At 49.6% G+C, this 15,085-nt stretch overlaps 6 protein-coding genes and 6 non-coding genes across 12 annotated transcripts; 6 read left to right on the top strand and 6 right to left on the bottom strand.

The window, feature by feature from the left end:
- Nucleotides 1-168: 168 nt before the first annotated feature.
- On the bottom strand, nucleotides 169-816 carry ASPVEDRAFT_84207 (GrpB family protein; the record flags this gene model as incomplete). Its single annotated transcript, XM_040817511.1, has 1 exon — nucleotides 169-816. The coding sequence occupies one exon, from the start codon at nucleotides 814-816 to the stop codon at nucleotides 169-171; it is 648 nt and encodes a 215-aa protein (XP_040668487.1).
- Nucleotides 817-1,685: 869 nt separating this feature from the next.
- ASPVEDRAFT_84206 (ankyrin repeat domain-containing protein) lies at nucleotides 1,686-2,915 on the top strand (the record flags this gene model as incomplete). The annotated part of the gene is made up of 1 exon (XM_040817510.1): nucleotides 1,686-2,915. One exon carries the CDS (start codon nucleotides 1,686-1,688, stop codon nucleotides 2,913-2,915), a length of 1,230 nt encoding a protein of 409 aa, XP_040668486.1.
- Nucleotides 2,916-3,141: 226 nt separating this feature from the next.
- ASPVEDRAFT_888820 (ankyrin repeat domain-containing protein) lies at nucleotides 3,142-3,796 on the top strand (the record flags this gene model as incomplete). The annotated part of the gene is made up of 1 exon (XM_040818441.1): nucleotides 3,142-3,796. The coding sequence occupies exon 1, from the start codon at nucleotides 3,368-3,370 to the stop codon at nucleotides 3,794-3,796; it is 429 nt and encodes a 142-aa protein (XP_040668485.1). The 5' UTR covers nucleotides 3,142-3,367.
- Nucleotides 3,797-4,051: 255 nt separating this feature from the next.
- On the top strand, nucleotides 4,052-5,884 carry gua1 (GMP synthase (glutamine-hydrolyzing); the record flags this gene model as incomplete). Its single annotated transcript, XM_040814783.1, has 5 exons — nucleotides 4,052-4,116; nucleotides 4,182-4,669; nucleotides 4,728-5,207; nucleotides 5,258-5,461; nucleotides 5,520-5,884. The coding sequence occupies 5 exons, from the start codon at nucleotides 4,052-4,054 to the stop codon at nucleotides 5,882-5,884; spliced, it is 1,602 nt and encodes a 533-aa protein (XP_040668484.1).
- A 305-nt stretch (nucleotides 5,885-6,189) lies between these two features.
- ASPVEDRAFT_t89 lies at nucleotides 6,190-6,280 on the bottom strand. Its single transcript has one exon. It is a non-coding gene; the product is annotated as a tRNA-Asp (tRNA).
- A 987-nt stretch (nucleotides 6,281-7,267) lies between these two features.
- On the top strand, nucleotides 7,268-7,356 carry ASPVEDRAFT_t93. Its single transcript has one exon. It is a non-coding gene; the product is annotated as a tRNA-Asp (tRNA).
- A 598-nt stretch (nucleotides 7,357-7,954) lies between these two features.
- Nucleotides 7,955-8,042, top strand: ASPVEDRAFT_t94. Its single transcript has one exon. It is a non-coding gene; the product is annotated as a tRNA-Asp (tRNA).
- A 1,193-nt stretch (nucleotides 8,043-9,235) lies between these two features.
- Nucleotides 9,236-9,324, bottom strand: ASPVEDRAFT_t88. Its single transcript has one exon. It is a non-coding gene; the product is annotated as a tRNA-Asp (tRNA).
- A 186-nt stretch (nucleotides 9,325-9,510) lies between these two features.
- ASPVEDRAFT_t87 lies at nucleotides 9,511-9,598 on the bottom strand. Its single transcript has one exon. It is a non-coding gene; the product is annotated as a tRNA-Asp (tRNA).
- A 192-nt stretch (nucleotides 9,599-9,790) lies between these two features.
- On the bottom strand, nucleotides 9,791-9,878 carry ASPVEDRAFT_t86. Its single transcript has one exon. It is a non-coding gene; the product is annotated as a tRNA-Asp (tRNA).
- Nucleotides 9,879-10,526: 648 nt separating this feature from the next.
- ASPVEDRAFT_42223 (phosphatidyl synthase) lies at nucleotides 10,527-12,683 on the bottom strand. The gene has a single exon (XM_040812534.1). It carries the CDS (start codon nucleotides 12,452-12,454, stop codon nucleotides 10,991-10,993), a length of 1,464 nt encoding a protein of 487 aa, XP_040668483.1. The 5' UTR covers nucleotides 12,455-12,683; the 3' UTR covers nucleotides 10,527-10,990.
- Nucleotides 12,684-13,722: 1,039 nt separating this feature from the next.
- On the top strand, nucleotides 13,723-14,769 carry gldB (putative glycerol dehydrogenase (GldB); the record flags this gene model as incomplete). Its single annotated transcript, XM_040817509.1, has 2 exons — nucleotides 13,723-14,130; nucleotides 14,200-14,769. The coding sequence occupies 2 exons, from the start codon at nucleotides 13,723-13,725 to the stop codon at nucleotides 14,767-14,769; spliced, it is 978 nt and encodes a 325-aa protein (XP_040668482.1).
- Nucleotides 14,770-15,085: the final 316 nt, after the last annotated feature.

The following is a 15,085-nucleotide window of genomic DNA, read 5'->3' as shown; positions in this document are numbered from 1 at the left end:
AATATGAGATAACATGGAATTGTATCGTCCTTGCCAGTTTTGGTTCTAGGCAAGTATAGCTTGGATACGGTCTAGATTTGTGCGCCTTGGTGTTTACTGCCTCGTACAGATGTATAGATGTAGCCTGCGTGATGGGAGAGGATACTCGTAGTCCAAACTCATTCAGACTCAGGAATCCTTCGTACTATCTCCCAACAACCCATGCGCCTCGTAAACCCTCTTCAAGATCTCCCTAATAACCGGCTCCTTCCGATCATTATACTGCTGCACCGACTCGCCCCTCTCCCGACTCTCCCCCGCAGCCTTCCTTTTCGCACTTGCGTACAACTCCCTATCCCCCTCATTCTTTGGATCTCTCAACCAATCCCTAAACAGCCGATGCCTCACAACCTCAGGACTATCAGGCCCAAAGACATGGACATTCGCATAAGGCTCCACGCACCCAAAAAGCCGATGCTGGTGCCACAGCGGCTCGCGGAGAACAAACTGTAGCCCTGCGCTTTCAAGCACGGGGACATAACTTTCTTCTGCAGTTGGGTCGGCGACGACGATGTCCAGGTCGATGACTGCCTTTGCGGGGAGACCCGGGACGCTCGTGCTGCCGACGTGCTGGATGTAGAGGAGGCTCGATGGGGACTGGGATTGCGCAAAGGCGGTTTTTATGCGTTCTTCGAGGATGGAGAAGGATGTGGTCCAGGTGGGGTCGGGCGAAACGATCTCGATTTCTTTCTGGGGTCGATGTGAGATTTGTTCGTAGGCGGCGGGGTCGTAGGGGATGTGTGTGGTTATGTTGTTTTGGGGTGTTTTTGTAGCCATGTTTAGAGTTATGGTAGGTGTAGATATGATATTGTAGATATACTGCAGAGTAGTGATGATAATCTGTTTTTATTTTTCCCCCTTCTTCAACGTCTGGGTGAGGAAGCTTGCAAACAGACTGAGGGGTCTTTTATGTTGCACTGGTGTTTGTTCGCCTTGTTGCATGCTTACCTTTCCTGCTCTAGCGCTTATAGCGAATACGAGACATGCCTAAAACAGAGGACATCGATGAAGGATTGATTGCTTGATATATAACTTCCGAAAGGTTATTTGAATTGCATATCTCTGTCGAGCCAATGATCCTAGCGGTCAACTATCAAAACAAATATCTGTCGGCATTGACGACCCCGGTGAAAGAGATGTTCTTCACCTCCTACTTCAATACACGGGTGGCAAAGTCGACATTCAGCGTTTGCACAGTAAACGAAATATTCACCACAAGGTTACATAGGAAAACCTCGCTTATAATACGAAATCATGCATTCTTTTCACGTTGAATCTGTAGAGACTTTTCCACAATATCGTCCACCTGCATAACCGGTCCTAACTCACTGGTAGTAGTTTATATATTATAAATGGCAGCCTGTACAAGAAGAAATGTAAATTGCGGTATCATGGGAAGGCCAGCACCGAGTCCTATTATGACACATCTTGCAGTAAGACTGCACCATAATAAATCAGGTAACAGATGAATAGAGGCTTTGTTTATAATGTTATTGGGGTATTCACTGTAATTATGGTGGAGTTGAAATGGCATTGAAATGAAAGTCTCATTCACTACAACGGCTAGCCAGAAGACTCAGTTTGAAGTATTACGACCGAGCAACGCCGACTACTCTTTCCTTCCGAAAAGTCCACAATCTGCCATGATGTCTACTACCAGTGGTGCCTCTACAGGTATCCTTGACCTGTCCGAGGATTTACACCTTTATCTTTGCCAAAGCCTCTACCCACGGCATATCAACAATCTAGCCAGAACATGCAAGCAATTACACCACCGTTTGAACCCAGAACTATGGAAGCTAGGAACTGCCACGCCCGATGGCAAGGATGAAATCCTTTACCATGCAGCATTAACAGGTGATCTGGCTCTTTTACAGAAGTTAACCGATGAATATAAGCTTGACTTCGACCGTCTCAACATGCAACGTGCGATACGAAACGCAGCAAAGGGAAGCCACGAATCTGTGATCACTTATTTATTATCGACATTTGGCAAATACGGAGATGCTGCAGATCTGGATTTATCGGAGTCTCTGAACCTGGCTGCTAAGAATGGAAATACACGGATAGCACAGCTACTTCTTGACCATGGGGTTTCTGTTAGGGATAAAGCTGGAACTCTGCGCACGGCAGCGGACAATACACATGCGGAAGTTGTGGATGTCCTCTTGAATAAACAGGACCCTGATATTGCGGAAATAATCTCAGCCTCAGATTCAAGTGTCGTAACGTGTGCGCTCGATCTACGTACGTTGCAATTGACAGGTTCAGAACTGAGTGCAGGTGCAATCCCTGCAAAGGTTGAGCCAACCATTGCAATACTTCTCAATCACGGGTTTGATCTTGAAAGTAATACTGAATTTGGGCTAACACCGCTGATGTGCGCTGTCTACAAGGGCCATCCATGGGCTGTCGAGATGCTCCTGTCTCACGGAGCCAGTACGACGGTAAAGTGTCCGCGAGGGTCGACGGTGCTTCATTATGCCGTTGGACTGCCGGGCAAGGAACAAAGAATTGAAATAGAGCAGCTTCTGCTTCAATATGAGGCTGATATTACTTGCAAAAATGAGAACGGAACAACACCACTCAGCCTGGCAGCTGAGTGTCAGCGCCTCGATTACCTCCGCTTGATGGTTCCAAGTCTTTCTACCCTGTCTACTCTCGATGAACACAGAGAGAAATTCCTTTGTCTGGCAGCCAGGAAGGGTGATGTGGATTGGGCGTCAGCACTAATTCGACTAGGAGCAGACGTCAATAAAATCCAGTCAATCGAGCGTCATATAAGCGCGCACCGTTCTGGGATAGATGTGTTAGCAGAGAAGGCCAAACTGGCACAGAGAAAATCCACGGACCAAGATCCCGAAGACAAAACCTGAGAAAGTCTTACTTATCACTGCCTCCCGACAGCCCTTCATAATGCCGCTTTTAAGAACCGTACATAGACCATGGAAATTCTGGTCTCACAAGGCGCGATTGTGGACTCGTTCCCTGAAAGCAGCCTACTTACCCCATTCATGTGGCTCTGGCACGAGACCATATGGCGGCCGCTCGGTGGCTGCTGGATAAAGGAGCAGATCTCGATCGAGCGTCAAACCAACAGCATTGGTGGAGCTATATGGACTCTTTAAAAAGCACCAAGTGGACTTCGTTGCATTTTTGCTGCCATTTGAGGAAGGGAGACCTTTGAATTCGTCAAAAGCCAGGGTATCACCATATCATGGGAAGACAAGACCATAGCTTCCCTCTGGGAGCCAGCGGCCGGTGGGTGGGACCGTGCGAATGAAGATTTTCATGTTGCGACAGCGAGACTGGTGAGTACCTGGACCGCATGTACCTCGACGAGTCCTTGCACATCAATATCAATCGTGCATTGGGCATGGATAAGATATTCCATACTATGCACGACTTTCCATACCTGAACATCGCAGGCAAAGACAAAATGGGCCAAACGCTACTACATCACGCGGCGAGTAGTGGGAATGTGCCGGCAATTGAATATCTCCTGAGAAGAGGTCATCCAATAGATGTAACAGACTATCATTCCCAAACAGCTCTTTTCTATGCTGCCAAAAGCTGCAAAGCAGACGCAGTGCGGGTACTTCTAGAACATGGCGCTCATTTAAGCTTCCGCGAAGGTGATGATGCCTTGACAATAATCAAGGCTTGCCTGATTGACTATGAACCTAAAGTGTCAAAATCAGTCATTTCAGGAATAGTGGCTCCGATCTTATCTGATAAGATCGACAGCCCCTCATAGTATCATGTGAGCGGTGAGTAACCCCGCCAATAATTTTTTATCCGAATGGCAGAATGGAGGAGTCATCTTTTTTTTCTTCCTCTGCCGTCTTCTTATCAGTCGACCCTCTGGACTTGATTTCCCGAACCGCTCTTGCTTTCAGGAAACGGTCCAGTCTGTTCACCATATACGCTTCCATATACCTACAGACTCCGGTTCGCCATTGACCAACACACTCCTGAAAGTCCTCGAATTGAGCCATCTCTCAACCCCACCATGGCAGACACAATCCCTCACAACTCGTTCGACACGATTCTCGTGTTGGACTTTGGGTCCCAATAGTATGTCTACCGGGAAGACCATCCTAAGAACCGGAGAGAACTTAGACTAATGTCCATCTCACCAGCACCCACCTCATCACCCGCCGTCTACGCGAAATCAATGTCTACTCCGAGATGCTTCCCTGCACCCAGAAGCTCGCTGATCTGGGATGGAAGCCCAAGGGTATCATTCTCTCCGGTGGCCCATACTCCGTCTATGAGAATGATGCACCCCACGCCGACCCTGCCTTCTTCGACCTCGGTGTCCCTATCCTCGGTATCTGCTACGGGCTCCAGGAACTCGCCCACCGCCTGCACGCCGACAATGTCGTTGCAGGCACCGCTAGGGAATACGGCCATGCCGACCTGAAGGCTACTCGGTTTGGAGGCCACGTTGATAAGCTGTTTGAGGACATTGAGGGCGATATGACTGTTTGGATGTCTCACGGTGACAAACTCCGTAACCTGCCTGAGGGCTTCCACACCATCGGAACCACAGGGAACTCGGAATTCGCGGCTATTGCGCACAAGTCGGATCCGGTTTATGGGATTCAGTTCCATCCTGAGGTTACTCGTGAGTAGCCCCTCTTTTGGTAGGCTTTTCCATACAGCTGCTGATTGACCACATTTAGATACACCCCAAGGTGGACAGCTTCTGAAGAACTTCGCTGTGGGTATTTGCGGTGCCGAGCAGAAGTGGACAATGGCGGAATTCATCGGGCAGGAAATCGCACGAATTCGCTCCCTGGTTGGTCCTGATGGCCAGGTGCTGGGTGCTGTCAGTGGTGGTGTCGATTCTACTGTTGCCGCTAAGATGATGACGGAAGCCATTGGAGATAGATTCCACGCCGTCCTTGTGGACAATGGCTGCATGCGGTTGAACGAGTGCGAGAAGGTCCAAGAGGTTCTCCAGGCGCAGCTCGGCATCAACTTGACTGTCGTCGATGCTGGCGATGAGTTCCTTGCGGGTCTCAAGGGTGTTGACGACCCTGAGAAGAAGCGCAAGTTCATTGGAGGAAAATTCATTGACGTCTTCGAGGATGAGGCGAAAAAGATCGAGGCCAAGAGCTCTGGAAAGGTTGAGTGGTTCCTTCAGGGTACCCTCTATCCCGGTAAGTTCTGAAAACCCCCAATTTTCTACGCCGCAGCTAATAAGGCCAAGATGTTATCGAGAGTATTTCCTTCAAGGGCCCCTCTCAAACCATCAAGACCCACCACAACGTTGGCGGTATCGCCGAGCGCTTGATGCGTGGCCATGGCCTCAAGCTCATCGAGCCTCTCCGCGAACTCTTCAAAGACGAAGTCCGTGAGCTCGGACGCCAGCTCGGCATCTCCTCAGAACTCGTCGGCCGCCACCCCTTCCCCGGTAAGCCAGGGACCATTTTCCATCAATGATCTGCTAAACTAATAAATAAACTTACCAGGCCCCGGAATCGCCATCCGTGTCCTCGGCGAAGTCACCAAAGAAAAGGTCGAAATGGCCCGCAAGGCCGACCACATCTTCGTCTCCATGATCCGCGAAGCCGGTATCTACGACGAAATCGGCCAGGCGTATGCCGCTCTCGACCCATCGCGTGCCGTCGGCGTCATGGGCGACAAGCGCGTGTACGCCAACATCATCCTACTCCGCGCAATCTCTACAAAGGACTTCATGACCGCCACGCCGTACCCCTTCTCATACGAGTTCCTGTCCAAGGTGTCGACGCGCATCGTCAACGAGGTCTCTGGTGTGTGCCGTGTGTGCTACGATTATACGAGCAAGCCCCCGGGTACTATTGAGATGGAGTAAAAGCGGTATACTTGACTTATAATAAGTATGGGTAATCTCTCTACGCATTGGGTTTGGGTTGGAATAGTATAGAAGGGGGATAGAGGAAAAAGTCTTCTTAAATTTCCCGGTTACGAAGATATATCGATTGAATGCAGCCATTTTTTACGTTTTCATATTCTTTTCTACCACCACCTCGCCCCAACAGCGAGCCATAATTTGGTATCTCCGTAGTCCGTACGTTCTAGGCACGCGATAGCCAACTCCACCCTTCCCACAGCCCCCCAAAAAAAAACTTCATATATCCCAAAAACAAAAAGTAATGCCTCCCCGACTGGGAGTCGAACCCAGGTCTCCCGCGCTTGTTCCTGGTAAGGATTGACAAGCGGAAATCATAGACCGTTAGACCATCGAGGAAGTGGATGTCGAAATTTTTACCTATATTGAGATCTTGTTTGGTGTCAGATTAAGTGGATCCATTCATAAGCGTTGTGGTTAGGGCTGAACTAAATTTTATACATTTACACTTGCCTGCAGTATGAGGAATCTCGATGGAAAGTTGAAGAAAAGGAAGTCGGCGTCGAAATATTGGCTATATTTAGGCCTTCCACGGGATTCATATGTGGTATAAATGAATGGTATTGGAAATCGCTAGCTACGAAGGAAATAGGAACAGCTATGACCCGGTTGCCTTGGTGAGCAAGCATTAATATGGTAAGGTAAGATAAATTAGACAATTTTACACTACCTTTCCGTTGGAATAAATTCTCAAGCCAAAATAAGGCCAAATGACCTACCTCCAGAGGCCGGGAACAGATATTGACAGCCGAGTTGTTCTCTGCCACGAACTGACCTGCAATCCTACGCACCTTTCTTTTATGGACAATATCGAAGATATTCAAGGACTCAGGATAACCTGCGGAAAATAACACCCCGTCCATTGTCCTTACAGCGCTGGATGTTTGATGCAGGCGTTCCGGAACGTGCGTTAGGCAGGAGCTCTGGGCAGAGAGCCAAGATCGTTGGACTTGGAAGTCTGATAATTAAAACGAGCTGAAGCTAAATCTACTCGATCTAATTACAATTATACGGGATTAGTAGACCTTTGGAGATAGATAAGAGTTTACCGCTCAACTGGATTCGATCAAGATAATATATATCGCCACATCCTCAAAATACACGAGGCGGTTCTGCACTTCGCGGTTTATTCTCTATGTACCAAGGCCAAGACGACACTGTATAGTATACCATACTATTGTTTTGAAAGCTAGCATTAAAATTCACGTATACTCATCAATGGGAGATCCAAGTAGGGTTTCCAGAGGCATGTGACCTTCCCACCCAATGCGGCCAGAATAGGGCTCCACTGAAGATGTCAGAATTCTCCAAAACACCAATCAATCATCCTCGATGGTCTAACGGTCATGATTTCCGCTTGTCACTCCCAAAAGGAACGAGCGCGGGAGACCTGGGTTCGACTCCCAGTCGGGGAGATTTTTTGCTTTTTGAAATTACACTGGAAGGGAAACCTTCTCGGCACCTTTTAGACGATATTCATGCTGCTTCTCCATCCCATACCCCCTTTCTCTTCTCGGGTAGTGCCTGTGTATCGTAGATGGCCTCCGAAGTGAATGAATTCGTCCCCGACACAGCCCAGCTGGACAACGTATACGAGCATGCGTATAACGGTACCGGTAAAGCAGAGAGCGTACTAAGACACACGATGGGGCCAAGGGTTTAGCAATTACTGAGCAGTATCAATGAATCAGAGAATACAGATTGCAACCACCAAAGTCCTCGTTGGCATTAACATCATGAATTATGTTCTCTAACTATAAGCTATGCATGCCCTAGGCAGGTCCAGAGCAGACTGGCCTTGTGTCAGTTCTGACCTTACGACCCCCCCCTGCATTGCTGCTGTGTTTAGGATAGTATTACAGCTTGATCCTGCATCATACCTCCTTGGAGCCTATTGGGGCGAGGCCTTCCTTGAGCTTTGGGAGAGTGGGCGGGTGGGCATGATACCAGCGCACGATCACTATTTCTAGCGTAGGAATATGTAGTCAAAATATGCCGAGAAATATTAACAATTCCTCGATGGTCTAACGGTCATGATTTCCGCTTGTCACTCTTACGAGAACAAGCGCGGGAGACCTGGGTTCGACTCCCAGTCGGGGAGATAATTTTTTTTTGATCTTGTAGTTGTCGTCCTTTTTCTGCTGGTTGATAACCAAGACTTCCTTTTTTGCATATTGACAGCAGGTACCATACTTTGTCTACATATATTCCATGCGTATGCAACTAAATTACTCATCCAGCCATTCCGCAGCCTCGAACACGTCCCCATAAACACTTGCGACCCGGCCTTTGAAGCACTAACTGATATGTTAAAAGCATAATGAAAGGACAAGATAGCTATTATAGTATGAAGGCATATACATCATCCCCAGTATCCTCAGCACCAACTCCGTATCTATTCCTCGCTGTATTTGCCAGAGACCTGATACAACGTAACCTTCTTCAGCTTCCCAACCCGAGGGTGAAGCGGAACCGGGGAATAAGCATTCAAGGAGCACATATCACTTGTTGTAACATCCGTATTTTCCTCAAATACCCCAAACCTCCCTCGTCACTGGGAGCTACCGGCGGTATAACACAGTAGACAAGTGTAAGCACGCGCTTATGACTGCCTATCCTTTAACCCCGGAGTAGCCCCACAGATGATATTTGCGCACCCAGAGCCCGCTCACTGGAGCAACGAATAAAGCTGTCTGAGGGAAGCGACATCCAGCGCCCACAACTCCGCAGTAACATAGCCTTCTAGTGGAGCAAATGGTATGTGCTCTGGGCCAAGCGGCACCCCAGACTTACGATCCGTGCTTAGGAGGTGCCACTGCCGTGTATGAATATTGTCATATCACTGTTGTCTCTAGCTCCACCGCCATTTATTGACGGTGCTGTGAATATCTGGACATGAGCCGGTTTGTAGTTTCCGGGTCATTGTGTTGGAGTCGTCATGTAGGGCTTTAACCGTTCCTTGGGCCCGACGGCCGCCGGCTCCAGCGGTGTACTAGAGTAGTTTGGAAAGAGCATCAGGGATAGCGGCTCGTATTTTGCCATTACAGGGGGATGTACTGAGGTTGAGAAGTTCGTTCCGATATTCCTTGAAGCCACGATCTTATATAGAACCGCACTTGAGGGCTATACTACGGTATACCATCTTTTATTTCCACCCTTCAATAAACCACACAGTGCACATTAGTGTGATGCCCATAGCACGAAGGCAGCCAAACCAGCGGTTCTAGCAATGACGTATTGGTAGACCTAACTAACTCCTAGCGAGAAAAAAGAAAAGATATATATAAAAAAGATCTCCCCGACTGGGAGTCGAACCCAGGTCTCCCGCGCTTGTTCCTTTTGGGAGTGACAAGCGGAAATCATTACCGTTAGACCATCGAGGAATTATTATTTATTTATAAGCAGCTTTACTTACATATTCCTAAGCTAGGGTTTTAAGCAGCTATCATGCTTTTAACTGTCTGGCAGAAGCTTAACAACTGCTTTAGGGATGTTAAAACATACCATTACAATATCCAATGAACTTATTTATTGAGAGTAGTAGTAATTCAAAACAAAAAAAAAAATTACTCCCCGACTGGGAGTCGAACCCAGGTCTCCCGCGCTTGTTCTCGTAAGAGTGACAAGCGGAAATCATTACCGTTAGACCATCGAGGAATTATTGGTTATTTATAAGCAGCTTTGCCTAGATATTCCTAAGCTAAGGTTTTAAGCGGCTATCATGCTTTTAGCTATCCAACAGAAGCTTAACGACCGTTTTAAGAATGTATAGCCTTAACGTGGTTACCATTGCAATGTCTAATGAATTATTTATTGGGAGTAGTAGTAGTAATTCAAAAAGCAAAAATACTCCCCGACTGGGAGTCGAACCCAGGTCTCCCGCGCTTGTTCTCGTAAGAGTGACAAGCGGAAATCATGACCGTTAGACCATCGAGGAATTATTGGCCTATGAGGCTGGCTATTGACTACATGGCCCTAAGCATGTATATAGACCTGTCCGGATCCAACGTTAGAGTTCCCCATACATATACTATGCAGAGGATAAATCTGATAAGGAGCACAGTCTAGTTCCGTGGCATAACAACCTCTACGTCCCAAAAGCCCGTAAAGCTCGCTAAAAATACTAAGCCTGGGCACCAGCCTTCTGTAACAAAGCAAAACAGCCCAACCCAGTTGAGAACCCTGGTCAAAAAACGTGGACGTCACCGGCGTGCGCCGAAATCCTGCAGAGTTTCCCAACATACTTCCCGAGAAAAAGCCACGAGTCGGAGTGCCGTAACCCTCGGGGTCCCGAATAGTGGGTTAAGGATTCCGAGTTACTTTTGCACATCTATTACTGGTTCATCTTAGCACGCCCTGCTAGTATGTAATACGTACCTTACCTGCTCCAGTTGCCCGCTTTAGGGAATTAGCTTGGGTTTCCACGCTGGGCAGCCGAGAGGTGGATTCCGTGGGATGGAAGCGAGAAACCTGGCCGCGGACCCATATGTTGGCATCAGGATGGCGTCATGACTTTTTATTTACTTGCTCTACAAGGTTTACCGATAGTGGGGTTTGAGTTTTTTTTTTTTTTTTTTTTTTTTTTTTTGAGTTTGAAATTCTGGTTGATTTTGATTTTTGATAGTAGTCTAGTAAAAAAAAGCAAGAAATCTATATGGTGTTCGTTTGCGTCGTTTCATTGTAAGGACATGATTGATGGAGGAATGGAATCCGCAGCTAAGTGGAAGAGTGAGAGGAAGTAAGAAAGAATAGTGTCCGATTCTTTGTATCGTCATCACCACATCACAGTATAAAAGTCAAAAACGTGGAGAGTCCGCCTTGGCTGGGGTGTCATGTAGCCCGCGCGCATTGGGGAACATCATTGGTATCAGTAGCCCAGCCTGGAAAGAGAGAAAAAAAAAAAAAAAAAGGAAAACCCAAGAACATAAAAAAAGCACTGTATGCTTATCCGTCTAACGTAAGAACCACCAAGGTATGATAGGATATGATTGCAAGGACCAAACGCCAATTGTTTTATCTTTTTCATCTTGTCATCCAAGTTTGTCCCGTTTATTCAACAGCGGAGGAGGTGTTGTCGCCGTGGAGGACGGGGTTGACCTTGGGGTTCCACTTCATCTTGAACTCCTGGCCAAGCTCCTTGCGGACGGCGGCCTTGACAGCTTCAAGGACGTTGGGGAAGACACCGAAATTGGCGGGGTTGTTCTCGTCGTTGTCGCCGCCCTGGAAAACACCAGTGCGGACAAGGCAGGTGTTCCAGCCGTGCATGTTTCCACCGCAGATATCGGAGGCAGGGTTGTCACCGACCATGTAGATGTTCTCGGGAAGGTGGTTTTGGTTGTGGATTTGTTCCATCCAGGAGCGGAGGACCTCGTCGGCGTAGGTGTAGGTGGCCTTTTCGGGCTTTCCGTAGACAACACGCTCAAGCTCCTGACCGGTCAGGGCCTTGTACTGGGCCTCAACGGAGATACGGAAGGCACCCTGGGTAAGACGGGTGGGACCCTTGTGGTCGGTGGGGAAGACCAAGTCACCCTGGGAGAAGTAGATAGGGATGCGGTTGGCGACGGGGTCCTCGGAACGAGTAAGCATCTTGCCGTCGTCGGCGAGCAGCAGATCGATGATCAGCTGGAAATCGGTCTGGTAGTCGCGAGAGTCGGCGAAGACAAGGACGGCGTCGAACTTGATCTTGGAGAAGTCGCGGGGCTTGGCCTCAGCACGGTCCTGCTCGGTGAAGACAGCCCAGGGAGAGACGGTAGGGTCCCAAGCGAGGATATCCTTGGGGTGGACAACGTTCTTGAAGCCGTAGTTCTCAGCGACCTCGCGGATTTTCTGGCCCTCACCACCACAAACCAGAACAGTGTCGTAGTATTCAGACAAGGCCTGCATGGGGGTGTGGGACTGGATGAACTGGTCGGTGGAAATGGGGGATTCGAGAACCTCACTGAGCTGCGCGCAACGGGCAGCCTCGGTCTTACCACCACCGTTGGTCAAGAGGATGTAGGGAATCTTGATGCCGAGCTCGTTGTCACCGTTGAGCATGCGGAGAGCCTCCTTAGCTTCTGGGATGGCCTCGTTACCGTGAGCCAAGACACCATCAATGTCAAAGGCGAACGCCATGTTCTTCGCAGCGGCAACCTTCTCCTTGGACATGTCCTGGACCTGAGAGGCCAGGATGTCGCGGGAAACGCCAGCGGCATCAGCAGTGACGGCGGAGGACAGGCGGGAGACACGGGGAGAGCGGGGAATGGGGAGAGAAGTGCCAAAGGAGTTGCGAGAGCCACGGCGGTCCCGGGTGGAGGGGGACAGGCTCAGGTTGTGCATGAAAGCAGCGGCATCGCTGATAGAGCTTCTGGTAGCAGGGACCTCAACGGTGTTTCCAGCGTCGTTGGGGATTGGCAGTGAGCCAGCCAAGCTGCCCCGGTCTCTGGGGGAGCGAGTGTCGGGGGCAGTGCTGCGGGGGGGAGGGATAGTGGAATTGGGGTCCACGCCCAGGTCAGAGTCGTCGAAGCGAGGCATTGTGAAGGGAGAAGTTATTGATAGAGCTGTAGAGATGGAGAGAGGAAGCAGAGACGGCAATGGTGCTGCTCCAAGAAGGTGGAATGAAGAGGAGAGGGGATGTAGAAGTGAAGGGCGGGAGGAGAGTATATAAAGAAAAAGTTAGCTCGATAAAAAAAGGACAAACAGAGGGAGGCTGCCGTTAATAAATATACGGCGGCGACAAGTCGCAGTGGCGGGCGAATGGTATGGATGGCACCTCGAATGGTGTCTTTTCCCTGCGTGCAGTAATTATTCGCAGCGGCTCCACCCAAAGGGCCTTGTATCATCATCTCATTCCAAGGGATTCTCGCCATCATCATTAGCTGCTTATCCACAGGCTGGAGGGAAGCCGGTTCCAGTGGATAGGTAATTTACGCTGATATTACTTGGATGTTTTGACTTTGCTTTCTTTCTTTTAAATATTACCTTAGCGTTCAGATAAGGCAGTCAGAGCATATCTCCAGGACAGAGCACTGACTTAGCAGCACCTCTGTTTGTTGGTTTGAGCTCGTTTGTGTCTTTATCTGTCTCCTTTGTTTCCTGGATGCACCAGCTCTTATCATATCGCAGCGTGAAATTCTCAGTCTGCCTTTCAGCTTCTTTTAAAAAATACAGCACTGTTTCCGCGACGAACTCAAGACATGATCCTCTGGGCCCGCATGGATGCAGCAGGTGATGTGATTGGTGAGGACCGAATGCAGCGGAGACGGATAAAGACAGTCATTGGTCCGAGAGGGATTCCACCCTTGGGCCAGCCACAGATCGATGGAGCCATGACGATTGATCCAGCAGCGGCCGACTATGATGTCATTGAATTACCGTTACAAAAAACTGCCAACGATGGCCTCATGTATAGATCATGGCGGGGCAATGGTTGTTTGAGCTGTAGCCGGCCGTTGCCGTGCTCTTTGTTGGGCTGACAGCTACAAACAGATCATGTACACAGGACAGGCCTGGACATTGTGCAGGTAAATAATTAATTGCTGCACTCCCAACTTGGAAGCTGAGTCGACTGCATCCGGATAGTGGCAGCACCAGAACCCCGCGACAGCTGGCAACCCCTCCGTCTCAAGGTCGTCTGCCCGCTTCCACCGGACCCCACCAGCTCCTTCTTCCGTCGTCATTGCACTTCAACTGCTCGACTGCGACTTCATTTCTTTCTTCCTCCCTCCCTTCTTCCCCCCCTCCACATCTCCCCAACTTCAATTGCTCCATCGCGTTTCAATTGCACTCAAATTCACTTCACAATGTCGAACGGAAAGACCTTCCAGCTCAGCAATGGTGTCACCATCCCCGGTGTGGGGTTCGGTACCTTCGCCAGCGAGGGTGCTGAGGGCGAGACCTACCGCGCTGTCACCAAGGCCCTTGAGGTCGGATACAGACACCTGGACTGTGCCTGGTACTACCTCAACGAGGGCGAGGTTGGTGATGCTCTCCAGGACTTCCTCAAGGCGAACCCCTCCGTCAAGCGCTCCGACATCTTCATCTGCACCAAGGTCTGGAACCACCTGCACCGCCCTGAAGACGTCCGCTGGTCGATCGACGACTCTCTGAAGAGGCTCAAGACTGACTACGTCGATCTCTTCCTCGTCCACTGGCCCATTGCTGCCGAGAAGGATGGCCAGGAGAAGCCCAAGATTGGCCCCGATGGAAAGGTATTACCCCCCTCTCCAAATATCTGCCCCGCAACAACAAAACGTCATATGATACTAACGAGAGTGCAGTACGTTATCCTAAAGGACCTGACCGAAGACCCCAAGCCCACATGGGAGGCGATGGAGAAGCTGTACGAAGATAAGAAGGCCCGCGCCATCGGTGTTTCGAACTGGACCATCGAAGGCCTGGAGAAGCTCCTCAAGTATGCCAAGGTCAAGCCTCACCTCAACCAGATTGAAATCCACCCCTTCCTGCCCAACGAGGAGCTGGTGCAGTACTGCTTCAAGAACAACATCATGCCCGAGGCCTACTCTCCTCTGGGATCCCAGAACCAGGTCCCCACCACCGGCGAGCGCGTCAGCGAGAACGCTACCCTCAACGACATCGCGAAGAAGGGCGGCAACACCCTCGCCCAGGTCCTGATTGCCTGGGGTCTGCGCCGCGGCTACGTCGTGCTCCCCAAGAGCTCCAACCCCGCGCGCATTGAGTCCAACTACAAGAGCATCGAGCTCTCCGACGCCGACTATGCCGCTGTCAACAAGGTTGCTGAGGGCCGTCACTTCCGCTTCGTCAACATGAAGGACACCTTTGGCTACGACGTGTGGCCTGAGGAGACTGCCAAGAACCTCTCTGCTTAGAGAGTGTTGGATGTCTCTTGATCTATATATGTTCGGATGGATGGTAGGTATATTTTGGTAGCGACTCGTTTTGTTATGCAGGTCATAGCTCACGGCTCCCCTGTCCCTGTTCCTGTCCTTGTCCTCGGTACAGCCGAAGCATCGAAGGAGCAGGAGAACATGTGAGCCGGGCGACGCCAGGAACACGAAATAAAGAAAGCTTGGGATAGAACGAAATTACCATTAGAATCAAATTGCGTATCTCATTTACAAACAACTTGTTCCTTGTAACCCCGTAACATGAAATACTAGTCTCGTTCTTAGCAGGAAGGGAAGG

This window comes from Aspergillus versicolor, assembly GCF_001890125.1.
Source record: "Aspergillus versicolor CBS 583.65 unplaced genomic scaffold ASPVEscaffold_5, whole genome shotgun sequence".
NCBI classification, from domain to species: domain Eukaryota; kingdom Fungi; phylum Ascomycota; class Eurotiomycetes; order Eurotiales; family Aspergillaceae; genus Aspergillus; species Aspergillus versicolor.
This window is presented reverse-complemented; position numbering and strand designations above follow the sequence as displayed.

Excerpts from the sequence above, each read along its gene's own strand:
- ASPVEDRAFT_42223 (XM_040812534.1), bottom strand. The coding sequence starts at position 12,454 with ATGCCTCGCTTCGACGACTCTGACCTGGGCGTGGACCCCAATTCCACT.